This window comes from Magnolia sinica, chromosome 2 (genome assembly GCF_029962835.1).
Source record: "Magnolia sinica isolate HGM2019 chromosome 2, MsV1, whole genome shotgun sequence".
Lineage (NCBI taxonomy): Eukaryota > Viridiplantae > Streptophyta > Magnoliopsida > Magnoliales > Magnoliaceae > Magnolia > Magnolia sinica.
The window spans coordinates 24500829-24524091 of record NC_080574.1 but is presented as its reverse complement, the minus strand read 5'-3'; the positions used below and the strand labels follow the sequence as shown (position 1 = coordinate 24524091).

General features: G+C 38.1%; 2 protein-coding genes across 9 annotated transcripts in view; one reads left to right on the top strand and one right to left on the bottom strand.

The window, feature by feature from the left end:
- The first annotated feature begins 1377 nt into the window (after positions 1 to 1377).
- On the top strand, positions 1378 to 5734 carry LOC131236698 (two-component response regulator ORR1-like). Its single transcript, XM_058234058.1, has 5 exons — positions 1378 to 1887; positions 2161 to 2243; positions 3696 to 3773; positions 3907 to 3977; positions 5253 to 5734. The coding sequence occupies exons 1-5, from the start codon at positions 1788 to 1790 to the stop codon at positions 5446 to 5448; spliced, it is 528 nt and encodes a 175-aa protein (XP_058090041.1). The 5' UTR covers positions 1378 to 1787; the 3' UTR covers positions 5449 to 5734.
- Positions 5735 to 8564: 2830 nt separating this feature from the next.
- Positions 8565 to 23263, bottom strand: part of LOC131236697 (uncharacterized) — a 34809-nt gene continuing 20110 nt past the window's right edge. For 2 of the 8 annotated variants that reach the window (XR_009166836.1, XR_009166840.1), the window contains exons 8-13: positions 22497 to 22547; positions 17574 to 17626; positions 11791 to 12001; positions 10784 to 10954; positions 9114 to 9481; positions 8565 to 9008 (exon numbers count right to left, since the gene is read on the bottom strand). Coding sequence is in view for 3 of the 8 variants with exons in the window: in XM_058234056.1 (XP_058090039.1) it covers positions 9422 to 9481; positions 10784 to 10954; positions 11791 to 12001; positions 17574 to 17626; positions 22497 to 22547 (546 nt within the window). In the remaining 5 variants the exon portion in view is untranslated. Of the gene's footprint in view, positions 9482 to 10783; positions 10955 to 11790; positions 12002 to 17573; positions 17627 to 22496; positions 22548 to 23263 lie in introns of all 8 variants that reach the window. The other 6 variants (XR_009166838.1, XR_009166837.1, XR_009166839.1 and 3 more) reach the window with 6 other exon arrangements.

The window sequence follows — 23263 nt, the reverse complement described above, 5'->3', positions numbered from 1 at the left end:
TGTTGCATTCCTTATCAACCAACTGCTTACAGGACACCAATCCAACGGACAGGTATGTTCCTTCGTGGGCATTTTAGCCAACATCCTCTATCTACAATGGGGCCTATCAGATCAACGGTCTGGATCACATAGACAGGGCCCCAACTTGTATAACTCCGGCTCGAGGATCCTGTCGTTAGCTTTGCTAAGCCAACGTGCGAGTACAAGTCATCTATTGCACACGCCACCACAGATGATAGTGTGGTGGACGGGTACAATATCCAAGCCATTCATCAGAATGATACAACTACGTAGATTAACTATCCAAAAAATTAGGTCTGTCTACTAGTCAGGTGGGCCATGGATTGTCAAAATTTATTTAAACCGTCTACTTATTTCTAATATCATGGCCCACGTATCGAATGGACCACCTTTATCTTTGCGAAATAAAATCTGCACGTGTAGTCTACTTGATAGATGGATTGAAATTTTGTGTCTGATGATCTGGCATATGCGGTGGAGTGTGCATTAGCTGACCTGTACATCCGTGTATCCTTAGCAAAGCCGTATGTCAGAGAACAGTAAACTGTAGTTCACCGTTTTAACGGTTAAGAACTGAACGAGTAATGTATTCCACGCGCCCCTATCTTCAAGCGCCAAACACAAGCGCACCAAACGTGAGAATCCAAATCATCTACACAAAATCTGAGACGTTCATCAGATTTTGCCTTCATTTATTATATCCCATCATAAGATTAGGTCAGTAAGCTTATCAACGAACCTGTAAAAATTCACGCCAGCGCATAGACTCTGTTATTGTTCCGTAACCACTAATCCTTCAAACCTACATTTCTAACATCACCAATGAACCACAATACTTTTGGACAACGTACTTTTTTAAACCGTCCAGATCACTTGAATATGATAGTTCTGCACGTATGGTGTGCCTATATTAAGCACTTAAAGCTGTGCATTCAAAACTAATTAGCGTTCATCCATATGCGTTGCATTTCACGATTGCTTGCGAGAGAAGAGAAAAACTTTGATACTCTGTAAAGCGTGATGGATGATACGCAGGCACTTATAAATTACTTAGAAATTACACACATAGCATATAAGCAATTGAAAATAAACTGTCCTAAATTAAGGTTAGGATGTATCACGAAGCTTATTCGATTATCTGAAAATCAGACTGGTTGACACTATGGTACTATTCGGACGAACAAGTGTTGACGAATCAGCGGTCAGGATCATTTGACTAATTTGATTTTGGAGGCGACTTCATGACAGCGAGAGTTTCCCTACTTGGTAGGCTTCAATAGAAATTTTGAGTGCCTGCGTATCAAGCGTGATACGATGCCAGAGTATCATATAAAAAAGAAAGAGAGTGTATCTTTACTTTCCAGCCGCGCGAGAAGAAGGCAAGGTAGTCAAAGATAGGGTTGTTTGAGGTCAATGTCCCGCGAAAAGATTCCCGACAACGCGATCTGAAGATCTCCTACTTTTCTCTTTCTCTCAATCTCAGACACGGACAGACGACAGCTGCAGCGCTTAGACGTCGAACGCCTTTCCCTTCCCTTTTCCATTCTCTCCCTTTAAACATCGAACATTTCTCCTCTCTTTCTCTCTCTCTTTCTTCCTTCTGCTTTAAACATCGAACATTTCTCCTCTCTCTCTCTCTTTCTTCCTTCTTCTGCTGCTGCTGCTGCGTGTACTTATTCAGGGCAGGGATCGAGTTGAGTGAGGGAGAGAGGGCTCTTTGAAATCTTGGCTGGCCGATTTTCGTTATCACGGGCAGGCGGACAAGCATGGGAGAGGCTCCATTGATTCACGTACTGGCCGTTGATGACTGCCCCATTGATCGAAAAATCGTGGAGAAGTTGCTTATTAAGGCTTCCTCCTTCAAAGGTAAAATTGGTTTTCATCATCATCATCTCTCTCTCTCCTTTTTCTTTTTTTAAATTCGTTTGGGAATTTTAGGGTTTTTGCGGATTAATATCTTGGGCTGTATGTTTGGTTGGTTTTGATTCTTTCATTTAGAAAAAAGGGAAAAAATGATGGATTTTTTCATTTATGCTTTACGAAATTTTTGGGTAGTGTTGAGCGTTGTTTTCACCTCTGAATATCTGCTTCTTGGTGAATCCTCTGTATTAATTCCGGAAAGATTGATGGTTGTCACAGTTACTGCTGTTGATAGTGGAAAGAAAGCACTGGAGGTTCTTCTTGGTTTGAATGAAGAGGACGTTGAATGTCCAGGCGTTAACGTAAGTTGATTTTGGATTAGTTTTGTTTCTTGAATTTTTCAAATTCCTGTTCTAGAGTTTATGTAAGTCGATTTTGGATTAGTTCGTTTCTTGAAATTTTCAAATTCCTGTTTCACGTATTGTTCTCAAAAAATTTTTGGATCTTAGAATTTGAAGAGTGCCAGATAGCATTTTAAGAATAGACATCCATAATCTAACTTCTGATGTGGAATATTTGTGATATTTTTGAGGAATTATATGAAATATGATCCGTGTCGTTTTAGGTTCAGGCAAGGGGCATCTCAATAAGACTGACCCTTCGATTGGACGGTTTAGTTGAAAATACAACAATGGTCCACATTTTTGTTTTAGTCTGGTTAATGTGACATTCCAATTTGTTAGAATTTTGGGGCACAGTCCATCAACATGGGACACATTATGTGAAGCCGTGGGTTGCTTTTCATATAATTTCTTGTTTTTTGAGGATTAATTGACTTGTAATATTTATTAGATTTAGTGTTCCATGAAGTAATGAGTTGTGTTGAAAACTTGATTCAATTAGATACGAGAAGGAGATCTTAGTATGTTACCTGCAATCCTGTTCCACCACCCTTCAATAGAAGATAAAAACTACCTCAAAAATCATTAACAACCACAAAACCGCACTCAATTCAATTTTTCAATGAATTCTGTGATTCACATATGGATTTTGTGAAATATGATTTTGATTTAACAAGGATCGTTAATCTTTACTCTAGATGGAATTTCAATAGAACCATAAGACTTTGATGACTTGGGTGTAATGGGTTTCATGGTATGAGTGATAGGTTTTTTTTTTCTTTAGTCTTTTCCATTGTTTCCAATGAGCTCAGCGATGCCGTGGGAAATCTATATTTACAAACATTTGCTGTTGCACCACAAAGGCTGCTGAATGCATCATTGATTGACCAAAAAGTCGCTAAGAATCTACCAGGCCAGTGGTGTTCGTTTATTAAAAATACCTTTGATCCATGAAACAATCTCCCCATCTAGTCATTGCTGTTAAGCTACATTACCTGGATGTGGATATGTCATTGGATATGAGGTGTCTGATGTGGATGTTGTGAAATGGAAGATACAAGGATACCTGTGTGGTGGACAGTGTACTTGAGTTCAAAGATAAAAAAAGAAAATAAGATAAGCATTTCTATGATATTATTCATAGATGTACAGGACATGCTACGATCACATGTCATATTGTACAGTATCATATGCCATATGCAAGATGTACTAGTTTTGGAGCATTGAGATGATTTGCTGCCAAGCATGCCCTGCTTTTCCTTGTCACCTTGCATTACTTTTCACCCGCATATATGCCAATGCTTTCATGAACTAATTTCTCTTGGTTTGTCTTAAAATTTTTGGATTGAATTTCTTTTTTTAGTTTTTCATATGCATCTTTTTGTAGTAACTTAATGAATAGGTACTGTGCAGGACTGCAGAATTGACGTAATCCTTACTGACTATTGTATGCCAGAAATGAGCGGCCATGACCTTCTTAAGGTTGTGAAGGTATGAAGCCTCATATCCAGATCATTCTCTGCCTCTCTCTCTTTTTAATCTTGTTTTCAACATATTCCGGAATGCAATTAGTCCACATTCCAGAACTTGCATATTTAGTTTGTTTCTTTTTCTGAAACCTCAGGAGCACAACTGCCTGAAATCTATTCCTGTTGTGGTAATGTCATCAGAAAAAGAGCCACAAAGAATCAGCGGGTACTGCTACTCAGATTCTATCCCCATTTTCCTTTTAGCTGCTTCATGTTGTTTGTCTGGTAAAAAAAGCATGAAAACAATCCACCCGTCAAGGAGAAAAGTTAACAATATATATGATTGAACCAGCTCAATAGTGCCATGTCAGTTGCACCATGGTCTTCGTGGCATGTGCCTTTGTTTGGATGAAGTGCTCAGTCGAATTGCAATAATTAGTTTGGTAGAGAGGAAATGACTAAATCATAATGACGCTTCCTACTGTCCGTAATGAGGCTGCGGCCCTGAAATTGCAGTTGCAAGCCTTCCAAGTCCAACTGGAAACTAATGGGTCATTTGGCAACTTGGATATGGATTCTTGCTTAAGAATTCAAATCCTCGTGATTTGGATTCAATCATGTGGAATTTAGAAATTGTGTTTGGCAACTAGAGGGAAAGTTTGTACACCAACCATTAACAAACTTCCAGATTCCCTGTGGGGCCGACCTTTTTTTTTATTGCAATCCAATCCATTCAGTAGATGATTTGACTAGGATGCATGGAAACTCTAAAAATCAGACAATTCCAAAAGTTGGGTGAGCCCACCAAAGGAACGGTTCAAAAAAATAGTTAGGTTGGATTTGAAATGCTTGGATTTGAAATCCTTGGATTTGCAACCCAGCTTTTAGAAAGGAAGCAAAAGTGGCTTGACGTTAGGATTTGAAATCCTAATCCAGACAAAAAAAGAGGCTGCCAAATGTAGAAAGTGAGGTCTTTTGGATTAGGAATGCAAATCCAGCCCCAAATCCAGGGTGCCAAACAGCCCCACACAATTGTGACTGGTCATGAAGCCTGGCTCCTTGGTATGAATGCTACAGTAGGTAATCACAATTAGACCATTCCTCAATATATAGTTTATTGAACTAATTATTGCAATTTAATTTGATAGTGGCACCAAACGCAGGCTTAGCTCTCCAAGAATCTTTTCTTTTCTCTTTTTTTAAACAATTAACGAATAGCATTCAGAAATCCTTTGTAATCAAGCATATGCCCTACTGCTGCATCACCCATTCCGCGAGACCCTCACACTGGTGGATGGGGCCATCCCTTTTTAGACCCCTATCTATTAGAAAGAAGAGTCATAGAATATAAATGAATAACTGAGGAAAAGGAAAACCTGGACAGCTTGATAACATACTTGGGTGGGCCAACAGTGTGGTCATGATGGATTTAGCATGCATGTACATGAAATCTGATACAAGCATACATTTCTGTCCTAGTTCTGATTATATGTGATTATAGGTGTATTGCCATGGGAGCTGAGGATTTCATCCTAAAGCCTCTTCATCTAAGAGACATACAGGGTTTGCGAAACCATGTAAAACCCATGGCACCAATATCCAAAACAGGCACGAAGAGAAAAATGCCACACGATGTAATGCCGGATACTAATGATTCAGAACGGCGGCCCTGCTTTACTGGAGTGGCTGTTGCATGATCAGAAAACTGCCAGTCCAGACAACACCACAACTTGCATTTTTGTAAGGCTTCCTTTGGGTAATGTGTGCCCAGCAGATCTTGTTTCATGCTCTCATGAGTTGGGTGGGGTTTTGTTTTTTGGGAGAAATGGGTATTGTGGTTGTTACTCTCTATGTGGGCTTTGTTGTTGATGTTGTTTTCTGAGGTGGAGTTTATGCGCTGATGTTGTATCAGTGTGAAGTTGAACTTGTGAATGTGTTGTGAATAATATTAGTCTTTTTGAAGGATGAAATTTTCTATGCCAATTCTCAGCCTTTTTTTTTTGAGGAGCTTGACCATAATTACTATTTTTCACAATTTTGTAAATCGCCGCAAGTCATCTACAGTACATGTGGCATGTGTTTACCAATCTAGACCGCCCCAATTGTGGGCCCCATAGAGGATGGGGCACAAATTGAAACTCATATCAATTGGTCAGTATAACCAATGGATTTCACTCACCGTGATGTTTATTTGGGTCACTACTCATGGCTCAGTGGTAGACCCAGTGGATTTCAACACTCAGGTCATTGGTTCAAGTACCCATGAGGCGTATGTGGGTGTGAGGGTGAGGGTGTGGGTGTAAAAGAAAAAAAAAAAACCAATGGTTTTCACCGGTTTTACTTGGACGACCGGTTTTATTTTTATTGCTCAATCTATAGAACTCATCTATACACACAATGATCCAATTAATAATAATAACCAAGGGAAGTGGCATGTGAAGACAGTAATGGAGAAATTTTCGGAGGGAGAGAAAAAAAAAAAACATAGAAAACGAAGGAATGGATGTGGCTACAAGTACATGCAGAGGGAGAAAGAGATCATTCACGGTGGAAGACCTGTACCCACTTTTTTTAAGTTTTGTGGAGCACTAGAAGGTTTAGATCCGACTCTTGTGTGGGCTGACATCCTAACAAGACGCAACACAATAGATTTATAGATGGATGTTACACAGTCATCACAGTGGGCCCCACAGAGCGTTTGCTGGATGGCCTCCCTGATAGGATTGTCGTGCAGGCTACAAACAAATGAAAGGGAATTGGCAACTCGTGCAGAAAAAGGAGTGAGAGGAGCGGGTAAAATCCAAGTTGTTCATTGGGGTAGCTAAAATCCAACTGTTGGTTTAATAAGCACACACATTTTCAAAATTCCACAAATGCTCCAAATTTTCATTTAATGTTCCATAAAATCTCACTTTCTGCTAATTGCATGGACAAAAATGTCAGTTTGCTCCTCACATTATATATAGTAGAGATGATGATGATGATGATTATAGTAATAGCAATAGTAATAATAGATTATTGAACCCATCTGATGTAAATAGTCCTACATTGCAGATGAGGGCCATTTGATGTAAAATGGTCCTACATTTTGGATAAAAAAATGCTAATCAATCAACCACAGGGGCCTTTTGGATCCTTGTATTGGTTGATCAATATTCATTTTGAACTAATTCTTTTGTACCAATCCAGTGAAAAAATGCATGTATCAGCAAATCCTGGATCGACCAATACAATGATCCAAACAGGCCGTGGAGATCTTCATTGAAAGGTCTGTGAAGTTATATTTACTAGGTAATTCGAAGTCCACCGGCGAAATTCTGTGAGAGAATAGTGAGGTCAGGTGAAAATGCAAATCTTCAATTGCCCACAAGAACTCAGGGTTTTTTTTTTAATTTTTTTGTTAGCTTGTTAGTACACCCACTGTTGAAACGAGGTATCTTTCACTCAGTCTACCACTTCAGCTATGGATCTGGGTGTGCTTTAGGGTTGTATATGAGGCCATAAGGCCGCATTCAAACACACTTATGCAGAAGGGTTTTCCACAAATTGGGTATTAAACTGATTTTTGGGTCAACTCAAATTGGTTTTTATCGAGTTGGCATTTTGGTACCTACTTTATTGGGTTGCATTTTAGTACCTACTTTATTGAGCGGGATGGTGAAACTAGGGTTTGCAAAAGTGCATCCAAACTCACAAGAGTTTCAACACGAGGTCAAGGGTTAGAGCACCCATTGTGGTGTGAGTGTGCAGGCGTGTGTGGGGTGTGTGAGTGCGTGGAAAAAAAAAAAAACAAACAACGCACATCAGCACCTTGGTTTGGTTTGGAAGGGTGTTTATGCATAAAACGCCCTTCAAATGGCCCCCAATGCACATCTAAAACCCTGATTTGGCTCAAAAAGGGGATTTATACCTCAAACACCTATTTGGAAGGTGCATCCAAACGGGCCCTAAGCTAGGTCACATCTAAACTCATCATCATCATCATCTAAGCTTTATCCCGATCAGCTACATAAATCTTACTCTGCTATCCCACTCCATCAAAGGACTTGAATGGTCCACGTCCATGACTGGACCTATCCTTAATGAATGATTTTGCCCATCAATTTCTGCAAGCCACTGACTAAATGGTTCGGATCATCCTATTAGTGAGATTTTTACATGGGTTGCCTAAAAAGAGGACGGTCCAAATAGGTGATGTGGATGCAAACGAGTCCAAATGCAACTATGTGCATGGTACGGTTCCCATACACAGAGCCCACTAGATCCTTAATCATCTTTCTTTACGTGGGAGTCTTGCCTTACCCAGCTTGCCTGCCAAGAAATTCAAGAAACTGACTCATCAGAACACTACTCTTCTAATCATCAATGCATCCTTTATACATAGCACCATCAGAGATCTGTATCATTCATCCAGTGCCTTCCATTGAGGATGGGCCATAGCATAAAAATAATCTGCACCATCCAATTACAGCTGCGAACATAAGAACTGACCCACAGTCAACACCCATTGGGTGTAAGACATCCCTTCAGACGGCTAGCATTATCCAATCAGTGTGATTTATGGGCTATGGCCCATCTTACAAAGGACCAGAATAGTCTGCATCTCTCACAATGCCATTCTTGTGAAATTAGAATTAGATCAATGTGATTTACAGGCTATGACCCATCCTACAGCGGGATTCACTGGCCGAATTGTATACATCTCATACACATTACTGCTAACCAGAAGAAAAGAACCCAAGGGCCTGTTTGATTGCATTAAAAACAAAAACGAAAAATAAAAATTAAAAAAAAACAGAAGAAGAAGAAGAAGAAGAAAAGAAAACATAGACGCAATTATTCAATTAGTACCTCTTCGGACACTACTTGACAGCAGATTCCAGAAAGACTGGTACATCTGATTCAAGAGTGGAAATCCTATATTCATCAAGACAACGGTCTTCTCAAATCATGTGCCAGAGAAATGTCATCCATGTTAAGGCTAATGATGATTGTGTGGAATCCACATAATCAAACGAAATATCTATCAGACTTCCAATTCAGAAGAAAACAGAATTGTCTCTCTACTGGTGTTGTGCCCATTGAATTTCTTCAGGAAAGAAGAAGGGAAGCTTCAATACTCTGGTAGACTATGATGATCCATACGCATGCACACAAGAAAAGTAGCACGGCAACATGCATCTTGAATTGAACCCATTTGAACCATGGCCCCGCTACAGATGGGTCATAATCCAAGAATCGTGCTGAATGCACAAACCTAGGTGGCCACATTGATAAACCTCAGCAGATAAAATGAAAAATAGTCTAAAGATCTGATTTCAACAGATAAATGTTCTAATCAATTTGATCTTGGGGCCCATACCTCATCTAAAGTGGGTCCCACAATTTGGGAAGTTTGGATTTTACTCACGTCACGTGCATGTCCTGATTGCGTGACTATACTCTGTATCAATCATATCTTGACAAAAGAAATTTCCCGCACAATTTATAAATGATTCAGCGATTCTTTTGATTTTTGAAATAATTTCAGTTGCTTCATGAAATGTAGAAAGGTCAGGAAATTCTTGAATATATATGCACATAAAATTGCATTTTTGCATAAATAGCACGACCCCATTTCATAAAACTTACTCCTATATACAAGCTCTGAAAGGTAACAATGATCTTTCCTTATTGTATGCCTTCCTTAAATGGTCCAGAATCATGCAGTAACTTTATAACATGCTTAACCTGCAAGAAATGAATTAATACATATAAGAGAACTATGCAAAAGGTAAAAATTGCAAGAATCAAAATGAAGCTTTTGGAAGGGGGAAAAGAGTAGCATTTGTGGAATGTCAATGAAGGAAAAGAACTCTAGTTCGCATCAATTTCCAAAAGGAAGCCATGTGTGCATTCTCTCCTCTTTTTTTTCTTTTTCTTCTTTTACTATCTTTTTTTTTTTTTTTAATCTGAAGAAATATCTGAAATGCTTTGAGCATAGCATGATCAGATTTCTTGCAAACTTATGATGAAAGCAGCTACTTACAAGTCATGAAATGCAGATGCTGCACTGTCCTACTAGGGCTCAAACAACTAGAAGTGTGATGGGAGGCAAAACATGGAATTAGAGACTCATGGTAGTGTTTTGTTTTGAATATATTTTCACCAATTTTATTAGAATCCTTATATTTTTCCCATCAAATCTGGATTCAAGTTGTATGCAACTCACCATTCAAACTTAATCTCTTCGATAAACAAAGTCCATGAATCATAAGATTCACTAAAATACAAAACAAAGTGGAATTACACGATTTCAAATGATTATAAAGTAGGTTTAATCTTGGAGAGATGTTAGTATGCGCTCTCCCCTAATGATAAATGAGGCAAAATTGTGGGGTTACTGGGAATGTGCATCTGGTGGGGGCCGTGTGGTAGGCCACATTCCAAAAGGCAAGGCTCCAGTAGCCATCCAATCAGTGGCTTGCAAAAGGAATGGTTAAAGCAAAGATCCACATTCAACCTTCAAAACTCACAATAAATGGATGATCAAAGTTGTCCAACCACCGCAAGTTTTGGCCTATGGCCCACCTAAGCAGCAACCAACCAGGAAGAAACTCAACACACTGTGATAAAGACTTAGGAGGAAAAAAAAAAGCCACTAAAACTACACAAAAAGATGATGAAATCATTTGGTGGAATCACAGAAAAACTTGTGGCCCGTGGGCACTTGCAATCATGTCTTGGAAACAGCAAATGCTACAAATCATGTCCTGGTCCAGTACCCCTAAAACAAGTGTAATACCCATACCTCATATTAAAACATCACGTTAATATATATAGAACTAGTTCCATGAAAAAGTTTCAGTTCTGCTGCAAAGAATCAAACTGATGCTACAATTTAAACTGGACAAATATAGAGGACAACGACTGAAACACGGCCAATATATGAACTCCCTACCAGATTCTGATTTTAAAATATTGAAGTATCACGTATGCTAAGTAGCAGAAATGTCTAATAGTGGTGGAATCTAATGGATACTAATGATATACCTGATCAGTCTCACGCACTAGAAATTCCTCTATGGCTTTTCTAAAAGCATTGTCTTGAATGTAGTGGCAGCTGTATGTTGTCACCGGCAGATAACCCCTCTGAATTTTGTGCTCTCCTTGAGCTCCAGCCTCTACTTTATTTAGGTTTAATTCAATAGCTGCTTCTATTGCCTGGAAGATGGTTAAATGGATGTTACATGAAACTGTTCTTGTTTTGCAATTACAAATGGACTATATGTAAGTTGGCAGGAGGATATTGTTGCTTAGGTTGAAGTTGTTTCCTCATAAAGCAGCCAATAACATATCATTGTCATCAGCATGGCCTAATCCCAGCTATTTGGGATTGCCTTTACGAATCACGTTTTGCCAATCAATATCATACAAAGTGCTCAAGTACAACTAACCAGAGACAGCTACCATCCAACTACCACAATAATGCTAGTGCATCAGAGGAATATGGCATCCAATCTGTCCAACAGCCAGGCCCCACCATGAAGATCACCTGACACAAAAGTCTAGCTGATCCACTTGTCAGGAGAGCAAGTGGATCAGCCTTTTGGACGGTTGAAGTTTGATAATGCTCGACTTTCCGGTCCAACTGGTTGAATTTGAGCACTCATATCACCATCACCATCATCATAGGCTTGCCCCAGCTATTTGGGGTTAGCTGAGAAGTCCTAATATTATACATCACACATGTAGGAATAAACAAATGCAATTATGGACTCCATGAAGAACCAGTTATATAAAAAGTGTTACAACAATGAAGTGGTGTGAAGAACGGGGGCTACAAAAAGCTATAACATGTGATGTATCAACAGGCTTAGATCTTGTGCATTGCCTTCACTAACCAATTTTAAGAAGAACATGGACTATCTTGCATTCAGTGTTAATTGTAAATGAAACAATGAAAACAAAGCAATACAAATAGAACAAAAAGAAAGGGAAAAAAAACCAGCAAACAAGTCCCTGTACTTATCCTGATTCAAACACAAAAATTCACAAACCTGGTAATAACATGCTTCAAAATGCAAACTTGGATAATAGGCTTCCGGGAGACATCCCCACAAGCGCCCATAAAGAGTATCTCCACCAATAAGATTAAGAGCTCCTGCAACGAGTTCGTCCCCATCTTCAGCGACTACAAGCAGCACACGATCTCCCATCTTTGATCCCATGTTGTGAAAGAAGTCCCTTGTCAAGAAAGCTCTACCCCACCTACAAATGAACCAGTGACCAGAGATTAGTTCTATAAAAAAAAAAACAATAGACTGACATCATAAAATCCCTTCAGAGAGTAAAAAAGAAATAATCATTGATGCCATAAGACATCAGCATCAAAGCATGAAATTCTAAGACATCCTACCATTTGGTGCATGAGAATATACTGTTGATCTGACTTGTGGCAATTAAACAATTCCCACAGAGAATTTTCCTTGTCATTTGGTGGGTAAGCTGATATTGAGTGCATGCAATCAACAAAGCCACCCATACATGCAAACCACTGTCCACCAGATGCTTCCCAAATTTCTTTGCTAAGTTACCATAATAAAAGAAACCAAACGACTCTATAAAATAACTTTGATTACCAAACATATTCCCCACATATTAGGGACTTGTTCAGCCTAATCAAATTGAATTATCTGAACATAATTTTGAGTTTCAATAATTTGGACAAGCTAGTTCCAACAATTTGATTGGTAATGCCTAGAGGAAACAAATTGTGGAATGTAAGGTGGAAGGACAGAGGGACAAATGACTGAGATCTCTTCACGACAACAACTAGAGTGGAGACTTACCACACAAGTAGAAGCATCTCACTTCTTTTTCCAGTCATAGGAATAGGAAGAAAACAGAGGCTTCTGTCACTCATATACTCATAAAAGAGCCTTTTGCATGTTTATATACTTTTTTTTTCAGAAGGCAACGAATTTTATTGAAAAGCCGCCTTAGAAAACTAAGACAGAAAAGAATACAAAGCAATTACAGCCCTATAAGAGCAAAGAGAACGCTAGCGTCCAAATCCTTAAAACCAGACGCCCACTCAACAGCCCAAGATACAATCATACTTAAAACCTCGCCCACAGACCCGGACCAGTTGTCAAAACAATAGTTGTTCCCCTTGCCCCAAATAGCCCATAGGCCAGCCATCAACACCAACTGCAAAACCGTCTTCCCAACTTTACCCACTCCACCCCTGTGCCATGCCGCAAAGAAGTCTTGAATAGACCCGTACCTATTTATATACTTTTCTCAAAGCCAAAAAAAAGAAGAAGAAGAAGAAGAGGAAAAGAAAAGAAAAGAAAAGAAAAGGAAAAGAAGAAGAAGAAGAAACCCAAATTCAATCCTAACCATTCAAGTCCAATTTAACCATCTTCCTAACAACATATTTATGACAAAAGTACCCCAACAACTAATCGACCACTCATGTGGGGCCTGCGGACTGATTAGACCACCATCAGGGACTTAGAAAACTGTCCAGACATATTGTGGGGCCTAGATCACTGATCAAACTGATCATGGGGCCTAGTTCTGTGATCAAATAGATCATGGGATCCACCCTTGGGTTGAATCACCAAGCTGTTTAGGGTTGGCTTTACAAATCTTGTTTGGCCAATCATTCATAAGGCCCTATCTCGATAAGTTAACGAGCCTTCATAATCCTTCTCGCCACCTTGCTAAGTCCTTTTAGGTCTTCCTCCCATCCTCTTTTCAAGCCCTTCACCTAATCAAAGTTCCCCTCTTGTCAGAGCCATGTGACCCATGTCCAAACCTTAGCTAGCATGAAAACATGAGCAACTTTGAATTTCTTCATCATGTGGCCAAAAAAAGTCACCAGCATTCTGAAAACTAATATGGAACCTTGAGGGGCCAATCCTCATACAAACCTCTGTGAAGGGTGACCCATACCATTAGCATTCTCAATTTCCTTGTCAAGAGAGAGATGCCCTGATTCGGGACAATCAGCCACTTTTGGATTCTCATTAAGGTTCGAAGCTTATGGTCATCTTCTTATAAGTAAATATAAATGCGGTCAAAATCCTACAATTTACAATATATGATTTGAGTTGAATCTTAAGCATGATGATTTGAATCCGGCCTAGAATCGCTTTTTAGATGAATCCTGTGATTCTATGATTTGAATCCTACGATTTACGATTCAAATTAAACTTGTTCTTTTCTATTTTAAGCTTTAGTTGGCTTTCATTTTATGTTTTTAAATTGGTTGGGGCTTTAAGAATCGTTTAGAGGAGGTCAATTACTTTATTTTGTTCTTTACAAGAGATTACATGATAGATATTCTCTTCGGCTTTAAATCATTTTGCATTTTTTTATGATTTCTTACTTCTTAATTGATTGAAACACCAAATTGATATGGTATTCAATAATGGTATTGGTGGCAAGAATATATCATAGAATCCTTTAACTGATGAGCTGGTAGAACACAAAATATCTTTTTCTGCCAGTCTACAAAGTCAAATGCCACTTTTCCAATGTGATTCTACAGTTAGGAAAGGTAAAAATAACACAAATTATTAAAGGATTCTTGTATGCTTTTTAAGGTAAATTTCTTGGATGACAAAAAAAGAAACAGAAAGACAAGAATCCTCTATACTATCATGGTATGGTGGTATTGCTTAGTGCATATTGATGGAAAATGGATTATTGATGAGTTTCTAATATTTTTCTGATTTATTTATATTTTACAGAAATTTTTTTTCAATTCTTAAGAAAGTCATAAAAAAAAAAAAATCTTACAATTTGGGATTAATACGATTAAACTCTTATTGTGATTTTTGATATGATAACGATTTTGACAACATTGATCATACCAAGTACCGCATAAATTTCCTCCCAAGGACGCCAAGAAAAATCCTATATATAAAGAACATTGGAAATATGGGTCCTGCTATCAAGAAACATACAACTTGCTCATGCACAGAATTTCCCCACATGTAGGGCCAATGGTTTAGTAATCTAAATCATCAACCTGATGGATCTCACAGAAGATAATGAATGCCCTAGAAATCTCACAAATTTAAAATGAATCGAGCATTGTTTATTTTCAAGTTGGTGAGAAATTACGCACAATTGATCATTCAATTGGCTTAGAGAGAAAGCTGGAGAAAAACCCGGAATGTTATGTCTGTGAAGCCAGAGAAAAACCTGGGATGGTTGATGCAAGACGGATGATCTAATCTAGAATGATGCAAAGAGATTAAATAAAATATTAATTAGAACAATTTAAAGCAAAAAATAATGCTAATCAATTACAAGCTTAATGAATTCAAGTATTTAACTATGCTCAGATTCAAGACTAAATCACGACCTGTCAGTTAGATCCTATAAAACATGATTAGATAGGACCGATGGAAGGTAGGACTTCCATCTAGCATAGGAATTGATCTAATTCTAAAGGGAATCTCTTGGTTTGTTAAAGGGTTTAAGAACTAGGGTTTTAAGATTTGGGGATTTTTTATTTGGGAATTAGGGTTTGAGGTTTTAGGGATTTAGGGTTAGGATTTTAGGAAACTAGGTTTGAGATTTGGGAATTTATGATTTTGACATTTAGGACGATTTAGGGTTAGGGTTTAAGATTAGGGTTTTGGGAAATTTAGGTTGTAGGATTGGACTTGAGGGTTTTAGGCTTAAGGTTATGGATTTTAGAGAGAAATAAGGAGGAGATTGGTTGGCCGTACGGACGGATGTACTGTCTTGTCCGTACGGTCGTACGGTCACATGTGGAGGTTCGAACGGGGGAAAACAAACAAACAAAAAAAAAAAAAGAGTAGAGAAAGATTGAGAGAGATTAAGTAGAGAGAGAGAGAGAGAGAGAGAGAGAGAGAGAGATAAGAAAAGAAAATTATAAATAAAATATTGCCTTGAAAGAAGAAAATAAGAGAGATAGATATGATGGAATTACTCCACGGCTTCGCACCACTCCAATCACAGGACGTTTTACTTCATCGCAAAGCAAAGAAAGAATTTTTATTTTTTTTTCATATGCAATAATGGGCTAGGGTTGGACGTCCAAGCCTTATATAGTCTTAAGAAAGACTTTTTACAAAAAAAAAAGGCTCTCAGATAAAAAGTTTCAAATAAAGACGCTCAATAAAATAAAATTTATTCCTAACTCCCTACTTTCAGCAAAAATATATGTTAAACCAACAAATAACAAAACATATAAACAACTAAATAAACTAAACTATTTTGTGGCCCACGATCAAAATGTCCAATGACAATGATCCAACGGTGTAAATGGTCCAACTAGGTAGCCCACATGCATCTTCCCAATGTGGGGCCTTCAAAGATGCATAATCATGCATGTGGGGTCTTCAACGGGCTAGGCACTCAAATTGGGCCCATGGGGGCCCCATGTATGCATCACCTAACCATAAAGAAACAGAAGTTCTCCTCCTCCTCTTGTATACTCCGACTGGTGCTCGAATGTCCTCATCAATGGTTTAAAGTTGTCTGTGTTTTTCAAAATAGAGAATTTTGTTAGGATCACCTTAAATAGCAGTTCGAGAACCATCAGTTGATTGGCGAACCGGTAGTTCCATTTCCAACTCCTTAGGAAATGTTACCCGAGTGGTACTTCTTTCTGGTATTTCAAACGTCCGTACAGTAACCAATAATCTATTAAGTGTTCTTTTAATGGTCTCAGCACCGCGGGATTACGGACAGTACCCTTTTTGGATAATGTTAATAATTTAAAATTTGGCTATTTTTTCATTGAATTCACACCTTTTATTGGAAAGCATTGTATGTTCACCATGTTTGTACTTTCCTCTACTTTCCTCTAAATGGTTAGGATAGTACAATCTGGGAGACCTCTGGGGAATCCCTTACCAACAGTGAGGATCATCATTCATCAGATTAGTGGTTTGGATCTCTAAAACCATGGGCCACCCATGCATGGAGTCCTGTGCCTCAGCAAACTGTACATTTACTGATGAACAGAACCCTATAATTCCTCTAAATAATAATCCATGAAAATGTTTGTTTAACTGAAGTGTGCATCAGTTGCCTGCATCCATAGGAACATTCTGGATTATGATGTTACTTCATCTAGTCTTAACTCCTAACTGAAATTATACTGTATATGGCGTCTTGTTCTCATGGCCATCTTGTGGGTTACTTGGCTAGGACGCAACAACAGGATGTTTAATGGGAAAAAAAAAAAAAACACTTCTCCAATTCAACTTTTCCACAAGGCCGAGTGGTTGGACATGGAGTGGGCCAGGGCTTCTAATGTTTTTAAAGGTAATGCGGGTGAAATTTCTCAGGGTAGCTGGGGGATTTCCTCTTCATTGTATTAACCAGATGATCTCTCATCATCTTTTTTCATATCTTTTCTCCCCTTATTTCTAAATAAAATTTTCTTACCCCAGCAAAAAAAATGAAGTGTTCATCGGTCGTCCACATCCACAGGAACATTCAGGATTGTGATGTTAGTTCATCTTGTCCTAACTGAAAATAAAACTGTATCCCATGAATAATTAGAAACAATGCATTGTCTCCTTACATCTCCACCTTAAATGATAGTTTCCTAAGTCTGTAGGTACTGATAACATACAAGAACTGTGAAAGACAAGGACGGACCTACATAAAGGCATGTCACATACACCTTACTGAACTACAATGCTCATTGTGAGAAAGAACAGGGTTGTATTGACATCAGTAGGAGCAGAGAGTTCACTGAGAAATGATAGATACCAAAGACAGGGTGTAAAAATTACTGAAAGATACAAAAACAATATAAAAAGGTATAAAGAAATGGCCGAACTTGTTATCTGTTGTGTTCCGATAGAACTTGTAGAAGGAATCCCAATGCTTAGCCTGCCATCACATGAGCATAAAAGATTGCCATAAGAACTCTATGCTTGAGAACTTGTCACAGTATGATGAAAGAAGAAAAATGTAGATCATGTGTTCAACTTGCCTAGATCCTTAGAACTGCTGACATAACAAAATATGGGTAAAATGTTACAGCACACAATCATGTGCACTTGAATTGCGAGTGAGAAAACCTCTATATGCTATTAAATCTCAGACAGAATCTCAGACAAGCATTGGTATCTAGAGTGGTCCAAGAGACTAAAATCAGTGACACTATCTACTAGTAAAAGATTCCAACATGGAAAGCCAGAATTCACAGCACTGTTCTTTATATAAGTCCAATTTAACTTCAATCTATATAAGCACAAGGAATATTAGAAATGTGATGTGTCTAGAATGCGACGTTTGGAGAAAATGAAAATTAGTTAAGAAAGGGGGTTAATCAGATAATGGTTTCAGTAATCAGGAGGCTCAACACTCAACAGTAAAGATGTTAAGCCTTGCTCTCCCCAATATCGTAGGCAGAAAACATCATTAGAGGTTGACACTAGTACCCTAATTATGTTACATATATATGGGTTAGTGAATGTTGTGACCCCACACAACCAAACCCCTACTAATGGATTGGGAATAGTAGCCCAAAAGGCATAGATGACCATCAACCAGCAATTGCAGATATTAGCACTCTCTATAGCTAATTGCAATATGCATGTCAAGTGCAGGAACATATAGCTAATGGTATATGCATTGAGCCACTTGCAATGGTTAGAGAAAGCATCTAATTCTAAACTGACATACAGACCCTCAACCTACAAATCAATCTCATTAATGATGGCATTGATTTAAGTTATAATACACAGGCCTCAACTCACAGAGCAATCACATGATGAGGGCATTGATTTTAGTTATACCATCCCACAATTGCTAGTACTTTATGCTGTGAGACAGCCATCATCTTTCTACCCTTGACAGTCATCTATGTGCTTCACCTGGTAGAGGACTTCTGTTAGAAGCTGTAAGCAGCATATTTCAATTCATTGGCTTGAAAATTGAAACAGTCTTCTTGATGATGATAGGATTCACTCTCCAAAAGGGTTAGGATCTTGCACAAGGAAGAATCAGTAAATTACATCAAGAAGCTGACATCTTAGATTTTGCACAAATTGCCTCAATAGACTAACATAATTTGGAATATCCAATTATTTCATGTTTAAATATCCCACTTCAGCCATTCCTTTTCTCAGGTCACCAACTCACTCTCCTGAACAATGAATTCTAAGGGGGTTTCTGCATCAATAATTACAAGGCTTAAACCCTGTTTTATGTGGTTTGGTGAAGATTCTGTGAGCACACATTCTCTGAGACACATTACCGATTATTGTAAATGAGTTGATATTCATGAGCTTGGAGCATGCTAGAGGCAATACATTGCTGTGTTGAAATGTTATCATCCACACACTGAGAATTGACAAGCACTACCAATGACTTCTTTACAAGTGTTGAGAATACAAACTTCACATCCTCCTTAGTTATTATATTGCGTGTTCGTTGGCCGGTGTTATGATATTGCTATCCTGGTTTATTCCCACATCGGATAGTGCAGAATAGTCTCATGTGACTCCTATCTATATAAAGGGCTGTACTTTGTTTGTTAGTATTCAAGATAGAAAGGGTGTAGAGATTTGTGCTCCGGTAATCAAGTATGGGTGTCAGCCCTTCTATTAATATAAATATTTTGTTTTCTTTTAGATTAGTTTACATGGTATTAGAGTGTGTCAGCACATGTAGACCACTGGACATTGTCAAATCATCATTGTTCTGCACCATCAAATGGGTTAATCGAGCTCTTTCATGGATGTGCTTGAGGTGCTAATCCAGATCCACTTACTGCATGAGAATCTTTTACTCTCCATGGCTTCCAAGAGTGGGAGAAGACATGAATGATGATCAGGAGAACACTTCAGAGCCTCAGTTACCTTGGTACATAACTTCTCAATTTCAAAGTTTTCCATTTCATGAGTATTCCATGTTGGTTTTCCATGTCCACACTTAAACTTCTCTCTATCCAAAAGTTCAGCTTATAACAAGAAAGGTTATGCAATTTGGACAGGGAAACACATGTCAGACCAAACAAGGAGGTTTTTACAAGCTAGGTTCATGGGCACATCTGAACAAACATGTAAAATAACAAACATTACACTTCAAGCATATTGTATTTATCAATATGTAAATGATAATAAAAAGTCCAATCAATTATGTACTTATATTTAGAAAATGTATATAAAACATAATAATAATTAAAGCATAAAATTGGTTTTTGAGTTGTATCCAAGATTGTCCGTCAGAAGGACGCCCGACACCTATTGACATGGCATGGCTGCAAAAAAGAGGTGCCGTTGTTACATAGGAACATGGTAACTTCAGTTTTTTCCCTAATAAAGCCACACTATGCTTCCCATGATGCAGGAGAAAGGATTGGTTCAGAACTCACTAAAAGCACCATAGTAGGTGATCATCCTTAGGATAAGAGCTTGCGAAAATGATAGATAAACTTATCTATATTAGTTCTTGGTGAAAAAGGTTTCTTCATAATTGAAAATGCTCATGTAGACCTCTCGGTGACAAGTATTTGATTGATGCCTCTCAAGAGGGTGGGGAAGGTAAGTATTTAATTGGCATGTTCTGCTCTTCCGCTTGTATTTAATTTTGTATTTGCCTTTCCCTTAGGTACCTGGATAGGTTGCAAATACCATCCTTGTGAAATGATTTTATCACATATAACTGAGGGGAAATTTTATAGGATAGCTATAAGATCAGCCATGCTTTATGGAACAGATGTTGGGCAAGTCAAGGAACAACCTCCATAGGAAGAGCTTAGCTGAAATGAAGATATTGATATGGATGACTTGCAAGATAAGAAAGGATAGAATTAGAAGTGAATGAATTCAAGGTAACTTAGCCACTTCGGAGTAGCACCAATTGGTAAGAAGATGAGGGAAGGTAGAGTTTAGATGGTTTGGCCATGTGCAATGGAGACCAAGAACTGTGCCAGTTAGGAATGAGTTGGTTCAAGTTGAAGGCTCTAAAGGGGCAAGGGGAAGGGTCAAGGCCCAAAAGGACGTGGGTTGAGGTAGTAAGAAAAGACCTAATGACCTATGGTTTAATTGAGGATATGGTATATAATAGAGTGCAATGGTAGGATAGGATTCATGTGGCCAACCCCAATTAGTTGGGAACTTGGGATAAGGCTTAAGTGATGTCATGATGAGGACAATGATGATGATGATGATAAACTTTAGGAGCAGGGAACAGGGCTTGGAGGGATTGGAAATGGCGTTGTAGGCTGAACAAACCATGAAGGAGCCCTTTTCGTTGGACTCGATGGTTGTCTGCCGTGAGCTGGATTGAGTGAGGCATAAGCTTGCATGGTTTGATATTCTTCCCTGAAGAAAGGAGCAGGGTTTGGAGCAGCAAAAGAATTAAAAGATTGACGATGATGTTACCAATAGAACTAGAGCTGGACGGGTGAAGTATAGATTTGTATCTAGAGTGTTGTTTGCTCACCACAAGCCAATGAAACTTAAGACAGTATGCTATATGGGGCAAAGTGTTGGGCAAATTAAAGGCAATATGAGCGTAGGATGACTTTGTACTTCCCAGAGCTGCAAGTGTTGAGGCAGATGTGTCGGAAGACTTGAATGGTCAGAATCAACATGGACGTCATTCAGAAGCAACCTAGGAGTGGCACTAAATAGTAGATAAAATGTTAAGCTGATTGGAATGGCTTGACCACATTCTAAGAAAACAGCAAATGGGCCATGTAAGGAAAAAAATTTGGTTACAGTTGGATGAAAATGCCTAAAAGAACTTCAATCGAGGTGGTGAGAAAGCAAAAAGGTTTTTCACTTACCAAAGATACAACTTTATGAATTTTTGGTGAAACAGGACTCATAAAGGTGACACCAAATTGTTGGGATAGAGGCCATGATGAAGATGATATCCTTTTGTTGAATAGGGTGAGAAGCAACTTCATCAAAGTCCCAGGTTAATGGAGAAAAGGGAAGGATGAAAATTATAATGAGGTCAGGAGATACTATTTAAGGAGCAAATGTCCAAATGGGATGAGGAGGAGGACCTATATTTGGATCATTATTACTATAATGTATCAATTTGGACATAGTTCCTTATCTGGCTGACAAAATGAATTGGGTGTTTGAGACATTGATATAGAGAAGGATATTGGTATAAAAGCCATACATGCTATAGGCCGTATATGAGAAAATAGTACCCTTTATAAGCTATCGATGTTTGATGCAGGAAAATTGCCATTCCATGTAAGGCAATTAATAAGAGAATAAATTACAAAGAAGATTCTAGAGAAATATTATCAGCAGGTAAATGGTAAGTCATTTTCTAATTCCTCCAAAATCAAGACTACTTACCTCGAACATTCATATTTCATCATCAACATCCGAGCCTTTGCCCAACTAATTGGGGTCTGCTACATGAATCCCTGTAATCAACTCATTGATTGAAATCTACCTACGTTGTAGACTAGTAGATAGCACTTGATTATAATCGATCTATGTAATGGTTTATTGCGTAGCCCGTGTGGGAGTTTTGTGCTCTCATTGCAGATCCCAGACCCAGATAAACGATGGTTGCGTCAGGTCGGCAGCCAGCATCAAACTTATGCCATAACTTCCATCATGAATTCAGACAATATGTCATTCCATATATGTCAGCTTAAATAAAATCTCACCACAGATTGAATATGAAGGTTACAACCATATGATTTTGAATAACAGCTGAATGTAATATCATGATCTAGAGAATAGCACAAATAATTTAAATATCAACAACTAAATACCTTTATTTCATCTCCACGGAGGCGTTTCATTGTTAAATTTTGAGTTGAAATCTGCACGATTAAAGTTCATTCTGGTTACTTACATTCTGATTAATCCATACAGTAACCCAAATGATTTCTGAAAGCTAAGTTGAGAAAGAAGATTCCAGAAAACCTCAATCAATTCCACTGGCACAACAGGTGAGAAATATCTCTTCTCAGACATGGAAACATTAACTAAACATGAAAAAAATAATAATAATAACAACAACAACAAAGATGTCTCAAGTATAGTGGGCATTCAAAGAATAAGAAAAATTAAATAAAAAATCTTCTCAGAGATGGAAAAAGAAGGAAATAGTGAGCATAAGGTTATGAATAAAAATCAACATAGTAATCTCTCTAGTGGATTATACAAGATCATCCAACTTCCCAAGTGTGAGTAAACTTATTGGAAATATGATGAAATAAGGAAATTCTATGAAATAGCATAGTTAAGGATATTTTCCCCTAGTTGCATTCTACTTTGTTGTTGACCCTGAACTAGGTCCTGCTTGCTCTCAAAAGTTGTTATTTCCCTTCCATGTAGTGAACAGTGTATTATTAGGATTAGAAAGTAGATGCAATCTGCTTCAAATTTGTCCACTAGCAAAAGAATTTTTACTTCAATCTTATTAAGAATTGAAATAGTAACATGCAATAGATAGTGGATATATTTAGATGTAAACTGCAAAGGAAAAGTAGGCATCCAAGTTACAAGCAATAGAAACAAAGGTGGGTTTGAGAAG

Coding starts and splice junctions, on each gene's coding strand:
- LOC131236698 (XM_058234058.1), top strand. CDS start 1,788: ATGGGAGAGGCTCCATTGATTCACGTACTGGCCGTTGATGACTGCCCC. Junction 1,888..2,160: donor TAAGGCTTCCTCCTTCAAAG/GTAAAATTGGTT, acceptor TGGTTGTCACAG/TTACTGCTGTTGATAGTGGA. Junction 3,774..3,906: donor ACCTTCTTAAGGTTGTGAAG/GTATGAAGCCTC, acceptor CTGAAACCTCAG/GAGCACAACTGCCTGAAATC.